The sequence below is a fragment of the Tupaia chinensis genome, unplaced genomic scaffold (genome assembly GCF_000334495.1).
Source record: "Tupaia chinensis unplaced genomic scaffold, TupChi_1.0 Scaffold000009_1, whole genome shotgun sequence".
In the NCBI taxonomy this organism is placed as follows: Eukaryota; Metazoa; Chordata; class Mammalia; order Scandentia; family Tupaiidae; genus Tupaia; species Tupaia belangeri.
Window position 1 is genome coordinate 1,331,270 of NW_006159439.1, and position 9,115 is coordinate 1,340,384.

At 35.2% G+C, this 9,115-nt stretch overlaps 1 protein-coding gene across 2 annotated transcripts in view; it reads left to right on the top strand.

Annotated features, from left to right (window-relative positions):
• The window catches only part of EPHA3 (EPH receptor A3), a 404,175-nt gene that overhangs the window by 322,850 nt on the left and 72,210 nt on the right, over positions 1-9,115 (top strand). For both annotated transcript variants that reach the window (XM_006139867.2, XM_006139868.2), the window contains exons 9-10: positions 377-444; positions 6,314-6,439. In XM_006139867.2, coding sequence (XP_006139929.1) covers positions 377-444; positions 6,314-6,439 — 194 coding nt within the window. The remainder of the gene's footprint in view (positions 1-376; positions 445-6,313; positions 6,440-9,115) is intronic.

The following is a 9,115-nucleotide window of genomic DNA, read 5'->3' on the forward strand; positions in this document are numbered from 1 at the left end:
TCTTTCACTCAGAACACTGGTAATACTGCATGGAACTAATCATTACTGATGGAGACTTTACCCTTCATTCATTCTAACAGTAGTTGTTAAAAAATGCTATAAACACATTCTAGGGCCACTATAAAAACTGAACTGGAGGGGTCTTCACAGTGGGGAAGCAACTCTACATGTCTTCTCATTAGGCAGCTTTCCAGGGTCCCCAGAGAGAGTGACTTTCTATAGAGGGTTTAGGAAATATGAAGTCATTAAACTTTCACTAAAGCATTTAATTGTTCGAGGAAAACACTTTAGTTTTTGTGCTTTTGACATTCTGAACATGGATCATTTGTTTAAGTATTTTCCTCTTATGTGTGCTCTTTCCTTGATTTACCTCTAGGTTCTGTGGCTATAATAAGTCAAAACACAGTACAGATGAAAAAAGACTTCACTTTGGGAATGGGCACTGTAAGTTTCTCAACTTTTGTTTTGTTTTACCATTTTAGTTTCAGCAGTTGGCTTATAATTGGGTAACTTCCCTCCAACAGAGAGAATCAGAGAGAATTTAAAAGAAGTTTTATGGAAAAAGTTGAGTAAATTAAATTTATTTTAAGAGAAGGAAATTCATAGCTCTGCATTAAATAATTTTTACATGGCTACATTTCAGTATACTTAAGCTAAAACAAAGGATAATCTGCGGTTTAGACTCAAATAATGAACACGATGGGTAGTAAGCACTGTAGTCAGCTCTGTGGGTCTGAAATGCAAAGCGTATCTTCAATTTCCTTCTTACCAGTCTTTTGCTGAAATCTAAATAGGAGACTTTTCTTTATTCTAACTGCCAAGTAAATATAAACAATCTCTGTTTATGCGAAATGCCTTATTCCATTTTGTCAACCAACCAGGAAGGAGTCTCTACAATAAACTGTTTACTTTGGAGTTACATGATATCCAGTTAGTAGGAGAGCCAGCATTTTCTCCCCACATTTTAATACCAACCCAAGCAATTTAGATTTTTAATATTTTCTAAAAGAAATGCTCATTTAGAAAACAAAGGGCTTACATCTAACAAACAGGCTCATTTTCTTTCTTCTGATGTAACAACTCATACCAGGTGTTTTGCTTTCACAGACTATAGTTCAACTTAACATGGCAATGGCTAATCAGTGGGCTTAAAAGGCATAGGGTGTTCTCCTGGACATAAGTGCAAGGAGTATACTTATGCTCATGTTTTCTAAAATAGTCTTAATACAATTTATAGTCTCGTAGGCATGATTTTCTTTGGCATTCACCAGTACCTACTAAACTTTTTTTCAAATCAACATGCCATTTCTTTCTTTTTTGACTGTAATTTATGGATTACATATACTCTCTGTACATTCTTGTGGAGTACCGTATGGTTTCTTAAAACATAACAATCAAGTCAAGAATATGCTCATACATTGAACTGTACATTATGTTGTACATAGTTGTACACGTTGTACTAGTTGATATTCATTCTACTAGTGTTTTTTAAGTATATATTGAATTGTCAATGATAATTTTTACTCCTCTGTGGTATGCTGTTCGTAACCCATTTCATGTCTTTACATGCATTCTGTGTCTGCCAATCATTTCCTCCCAGTGCCCCCTATAAATCCCCTCACGAAGCTTTCGAATCTACCATTATTCTCCCTCTTTCTATTGCATAGATTCCTTCAGCTTCTGCCATAGAGCTAGACCACTCAGTATAGTGCCTGCTATTTCTTATCCGCTGTTGGATTTGTATCTAAAAATGATAACCATAGTTATGACTCAAATCAAAGAAAAAAAAAAGAAAGGAAAAAAAAGAAAAATTCTGATTACTTGTTGCTAACTTGTAGGAAGCATATAATAGCTCAAAAACATATCTTTCAAAATGTAAAATTGATGAGAGATGAAAACAGTTTTCAGAAAAAGTATTTGATTTGTTCATCTCATCATAGAGTCACTGTAGAATAATCCACAAAAACCCCAAAATTCAATTTTCCTAATACCAATATTACATCAATTCAGATTAATTAAGTGACCGATTCAAAAATCTTACAAATGTACGCGAACAGATTATAGAATACTTGTCTTCCTCTTAAGGTCCTACAAAACACTGTGTTACATTTTCTATGCATAGAACAAATTAATTTCTTATAGATTAAGTCGCTCTTGGTTTGAATTGAACAATTGATTTAAATATTGTCCTCAGAGAAGTCCATGTTGGTTTGATTCTTTCTATAGAAATTTTAAGTCTTAGGAATTTGAAGCTTTGATAAATTTCCATGGGCCGATTGTAAGCAGGTTCATGTATTGCCCCCGTCTTTTTTGCTGTTTGCTTTTTGTTTTGTTTTATTTTGATGAGATGTGTTGAAACCAATTTTTTTCCCAATGCAAAATATCCTTATGATAAAAAAGAAATGCATTTTATTCTAGCTGCAAGGGTATGAAGTCACTTACATGCATGTCATAAACTTTCTGCCTCTTAATACTGCAGCTGGTTTATTTCAGACCATTTATTTGGTATTACTTTAAAAAGCTCTAGCTATGAACTATTCCCTCCAGCCTTGTTACAAATCCTATAATATCGCTTCAAAAGGAAAGAAATGTGTTTCACCTCCTCAGATCCTGTCCTCTTGCCCTCTCTGGCTGGGCCTTTTTACTCTTTTGCTATCCTTAGGGCAACTCATGCTGGTAAAATGGAAATGTAAATTATTGTGTTTGCACAGAACGAGCTGTAAAGTAGTGCAGCTTAACACGTGTGCATGTGTTTATTATCTGGTTTTCACGACAGAGCCCAGTTACTCTGTATGTTGCCCTTAATTATTGGTGTGAAGGGATTATGTGCCTTGCAGCTTGAATCACCTGATTCCTGGAACCTCTGGGGTCAGCAGTTAAAAATTAGCAGTCAAAGCTCCCACAGTAAACAGACCATTTTACTTGGGGAGAGGGGGGCTGTTTATATTTGTAATTTTTTTCTCCAAATGCATGTGGATATAGAAGCATTTTACCTTATCTTAGTTGAGAAGAGCAATGAGTAAGATTGATTTTATTTGGGAATAATTATTTCATTATTTTATTTTCAGACTACTTAGTAATACTAGGACTGTCTGGTACTAAGGATAACTCTTAAACCACACTTTCAAGGCTTTTTAAAGCCAGTGCTTATTGAGATATTTGAAACATCATTCCTGACAACTCATTCTATAATCTTTGTAAATTTTGGTGCCAGCATTTCTCCTCCAAATTGATTTTTTTAAGTTCAGCAAGGTAAAATATTTGTAGTTGTTTACCAAAAAATATTCACTGTTACTGTAAAAGGTGTCACTCCTCTTCCTTGAAAAGGAATGCTAGATTTATTTTATGAAGTGAAAATTCAAAACGGGAAGATCAGATAGCAGAGTCTCAATCTGAGGTTCATTAAAATGTAACCAAATTGATTAAGCAAAAGGTTCTAACAAATCTTTATTTCCTACATATTTTAGTAACTCTTTAATTACTTTTATACTTTTCCTTACTCCAGCAGCAAGAACAGTGTGATAGCTTTCCTTGATCTGATTCTCTTTTTGAGGGTAAAATGTTAAACCATATCAGTGTAATAAGGACGTACAGTAGACCGCCTGTATTCAAGAATGATTCTCCCGTCTGCTTTCCTAGGGAGGAATCTTGTCTATAATGAAAGAAGTGTAAACTGATGAATAAGTGCAAAAGAAAGAGGCATTTCTGAGCCCAGATTTTACTGACAGGAAACCTCAATGCTAATAGTTGTAAATAAATATCCGTACCGAAAATACTAATTAGGGCAATAATCTCTATCATTCACAAAGCTCTTACTACTTATTAGGTACTTGTGATAGGCATATTTGAATTGTAAGTTTTAAAGAATTTTCTCTTTCTCAGACCTAGGTTTTCCATTTTGCAAAGACAGAAAAACTCCAGAAGTGAAGTTTTTACTTCAAAAGCTATTCCACTCACAGTTCACTCAAAGCAAGAGCCAAAATTTGAATTTCCTTATTTCTCTGAGCCTTGACTTCCTGGATAGTTGTCCTTTTCGATTGCCCACATCCTGCCTCAGGCTGGAGAGCTGTTGCCTTTTTGTACTAGGGATGTCAACACCAGTGAGAAGGAGGGTGTAGGCCTTTCTCCTAAGATTCTACTCTCACTCTCTCAACTTATTATGTTGTATCAAAGTCACCTGAAGAAGTAGTTGAGGAAAACAGTGTACCTCCCATCCCCAGGCCACAACTGGTTTTCTAACCTATTTCTTTCTTACGCCTCTGTTTATTTACTCAACACTTCAATGGAAGCTTCACAGAAACATAAATTATACTGTAGTATGTAGTATAAACAGATTATACTGTAGTATAGCATTCATGAAGTTACCTTATAGTTCAAGGGCTAATTTCTTAAAACAAACTCTGAAATCTTGGAGTTATTGGCCTATTGTTCACTGTGCTGAAAGCTTTCTGGAACTACTGGCATCTACCAAAACTGAATCAAAGAAATCTTTGCTCAATCTATCATTGTCTTTTTTTTTTTTTTTTTTTTTACATTTTTATCTTAGGACACATGTACTCACTGGAGAGGAGAGAGACATAGAGAGAGACTGTGAAAAGGAAACTGAGAAATTGTCCAATTACCGTCTGGGGGAAATGACCATGCCACAGTCTCTTCTCCTCTGTTCTCTTGAGATTTGGGGCACATACACACACATGCCCTGGTTGATTTTCAAGCAGCCAGGTCTAAGACTTGAACAGCAGTCGGCAATGTGGGAGTCTAGCATCTAATCCACTACTTCACCTGCTCGTCCCTTCAGTGTCATTTTCACAGTGATATTCTTCTACTACAAAGTAATGGATAACAGATAATGTTGGCTTTTATTTGTTATATTAGAACAAAAAAACCTTCAATAATTTAGTGTAAAGACTGTAAAAAAATAACTATTAACCATCCATGTACCATGCTAAAGCAATTTTATCAAAATTAATAGCAAAATTGTATAGCAAAGTAGATATACTATGGGAGCTCAATTCCAATTTCACTTAATGTTAGAGCATGTTAATGTACTTAATAGATTTTATGCTATCTTTTAAAATTTTAATTCTCTTTCAGAGAATGTTATTTTACGGAATATTCCAAATAATCTCTAATGTGAGTATTTTTTTTCCAAATGATAGGAATCTCACTAGTATTAAATCAAATCAAAGGTGACTTTTCTGTGTCATTAATATATTAATATTTTCATGACAAAACATAAGAATTTTTTACTTTAGGGACCAGCAGTTGGCGTAATGACTATGTTGCTAGACTCCCATGTAGCCGACAATGGTTCGAATCCCGGACCCACTGGCTTAAACTCACACTGGGCACATGTGCGTGCATGCCCAAGATCCCAAGAAGAGAATGGGGGAGAAGAGATTGTGGTGTTGCTATCCCCCCTAGGGGGTGATTTCTTGCTTTCTGTCTCTCTGCCTCTCTCTGTCTTTCTGGCGAGTGCACACACCCTATAACAAAAACCTCTCCAAAAAAAAGAATTTTTAACTTTAGAATAAGTTAATATATAAATATATTATGAAAGAGATTCATATTTAGTAAATTATATATATGATTTATTTGGAATTCAGCACCTTAGCATCATTTTTGAACTCATAAGCAACATTTACCTTGATTTTAATTATGTGGAAAAGATACATAATAATATTTCAATTAGTCAATATTATACTACGGTGTGCATCTAATACAAACACACATTTACACATACTCATAACTTAAAGTAAATCTGTACTTGAAATGGATGATTTTAGTTGTGAATGCTAATAAAAATAATCAGTGTCAGAGAAAAACCATCTCATTTTATATCCTTTAATTCATTTATCTTTAATCAGAACAACCATATCATCTTAAGTACTTTATGTACTTTAATTTACTGCCAGATGCTGCTTTATACTGGATATTTTGTTACTACAGTGCTTGGAGAATCATAAATGTGCAATAGCGTTAGTACATTCGTTATTAGTGCTACGTCTGGCAATTACTAAACTCACTTAATTCTGAACTACCTTCCACCTAAAGAACCCCTTTCATGAATGTCCATTTGTTTCTAACTCGTTATCAATTCCTCGTTGTGGTTTCTCTTTATTTTTTATCATGGGAAATTTTCTTAAATTTTCAACACATAGGTCAACATCACTGCCAATTTCTGTGATTCCAGAGAATAAACTAAACGTTGATACACCTGTTGGGATGGATATTTTTTAAACCAATAATATTTGCTCAGTAAAGGTTTTATGAATCTAGTTAAAATACTGTCTTTCTTCATTCTCTTCAATAGTGAAACTTCCAGGCCTCAGGACTTACGTGGACCCACACACATATGAAGACCCTACCCAGGCAGTTCATGAATTTGCCAAGGAATTGGATGCCACCAACATATCCATTGACAAGGTCGTTGGAGCAGGTAACCATTATGAGAACCCCAGCATTACTCAGAAGTTTACAGCTATGTAAGGAGTGCTACCTGAGATTGCTCTGAGGTCTAATACTGCTTTGGAAAGGGGCATTTTCTAATTTCGTGATCAAAGGCAGGCAGTAAATACATGGAGTGCTTAATGGAATGTAATGATTTCAAAGGTGCCAGACTTACAGACTCACAGACCATGGCTCCCTTATATTTATTGAATTTCAGAGGTGGCAGCAGCAACAGCAGCAACAGCTCAATCTTCCTGTGGCTACGCTGATCACGTGTCACAAAGCCTGTTTGGTCAAATATGGATAACAATGTAAAACAAGCCCAGTAATGGGAAATGTTGATTTTCAATTTAAAAATCCTCTTTGGCATTAAGGAATGGTCAATACTAAATAAAATTATGACATGTGTTACATAAATTTCATCACAATTATTATGAAAAGATCATTTAAATAGCATGAAGTGGTTCACTTTGATGCTTGCTGGATTTATATGGTATTAACTTATTCTTGCCAAAGCTATCTTTATATAAGTAGCTCTGTAACATAATCATTGACTTAATCACACATTTATTGACAGCTATGATATGACTTTAAATAGCAATTGCATGTTACCAATAAAACTTCAGATATTTGTAAAAATAATAGTATTATATACACTTACACATAAACACGTGGCTATCCATAACATATGTGGAAACAAAATTTATTCAGAAGTAAGAATGAACTATGGTTCAACAATAAAGAGCCTTGCACCATCTCCCATAGATATTACTCTCAAAGCAAATTCGAACTAGTAATGCTGATGCAAGAATGAGAGTGAAAGATTGAGATATTAACTCACTGAATTATGCATGACACATCAGACCACATGTTCTGCAAGTTCTATATTTATATATTTATAATTGATCCCTCTTTGTAGAAATGTGTTCTTTTTCTACACACTGCAGCAGTATTTAAAATTCAAGCTGGTAGTTAGTAGGCAAACAAGGCACAGTGAGTAATTCCTATTATCAAATAAAATAATAATTGACTAAATTTTCTCCTGTGATTTTCCTAGTGTCTTATCCTCCTAAAATTAACAAGTGCAGATAATATTAAAATACGAAACTGATATTTACAAGGAACACTAGAGTAGGTACTACTTGGAGAATATATGTATTCACTGTCCGTCATTGATAATTGAGGACCGAAACAGGGACATAGGGACTGCTCTGTTTCATTCGTCCAGTGCTGCTCTGTGAACAGTTCCATGATGCGGCAGGCCTTCGTTTGACTGTGGCCCCACAAGAATGCACCTTTCTTCAGCATGGAAACTATGCTAGCAAAAGCAGCCTGAGGACTTTACACCCTTCCCTGGCGAATCTGATGAGAGAGGAAATCCTTTGTTCTGCCCATGTCTATAAAGTCAGTCATTAGAGTGACCTTGAAGTCTGGGACTGTCTGCCTTGGTGAAAGATTTTATGTAGAGATGTTATGGATAGAGCCAGATCTTCAGAACACCATGGAGTAAAATAAACACATGGTATCTGATAAACAGGATAAGGGGATGTCTACTCATACTGAATCTGTTCATCTCTGATAATCACTAAAGATTAGAACACAACCTCTGTTTCCTTTCTTTTTTCAAACATATTAGTAAGTAATTAGACATATGCCCCATATTTAGGGTTTTCCATCCAATATTGTAATTTGACACATTCAGAACATTAAAACTGTGCCTATTTTATCTGCAAGTAGGTAGGTATTAAGGGTCAGTTATACTTCTGAGAGGATTCAGTATAACATGCATGCCAACAAGGTTGCCATGAATAGTCTTCAGAGAGTTTGTTGTTATTTGTTTGTTGTTACCAAGACAGAATATGAAATCAAGGCCCATCCATGATAGCACATGTTGGTCACTGCTGCTCTGAGACCCCATTTTTAAGGCAGCCAGGAATTGAACCTGGTTAGAAAACCAGTTACCTTGGCATGCACCAATGGTCCCAACTACTTTAGAGGCTAAGGCTGGAGAGTTACCATATAGCAAGACCCCATCTAAAACCATACATACAAAGAAACATAGACATATGCTATAAAAAAATTAAAACAAACAAATGTTAGAAAGAATATGCAGGGGCTAGCAGGTGGTATACTGGTTAAAGTGCTGGACTCTCATGTCATTGTTGACTGGGGTTCAAATCCTTGACCTGGTGGCTTACCCCGGTACCTTCAGCTGGTGCACTGGGCATGTGCACATGTGTGCCCGAAATCCTGAGAGCAGAATGGAGGCGAACAGATTGTGGCATGGCCATCCCCCCAGGAGGTGATTTCTCACTTTCCATCTCTCTGTCTCTCCAGTAAGCACAGGTGCCTAAACAAAAATGTCTTTTAAAAAAAAAAACAGAAACAACATGAAACTGAGGTTTTTATAGTTAAGAATTTTTGACATTTGATTATATTGATTAAAAACTATATTTCATTATTATAAAACTTAACCTTTTTAGTCACGTTCACAGTAAATTAAGTTGGGAGAAAAAAATTATATATTGGGTTGTCAGAAAAGTCATGATGCATTTTTTTTAAATAATTATTTTATTTACCATTCTTTTCTTTCTTTCCTTTCATTCTTCCTTTTTCTTTCTCTTTCTCTCTCTCTCTTTCTTTCTTTCTCTCTCTTTCTTTTCCT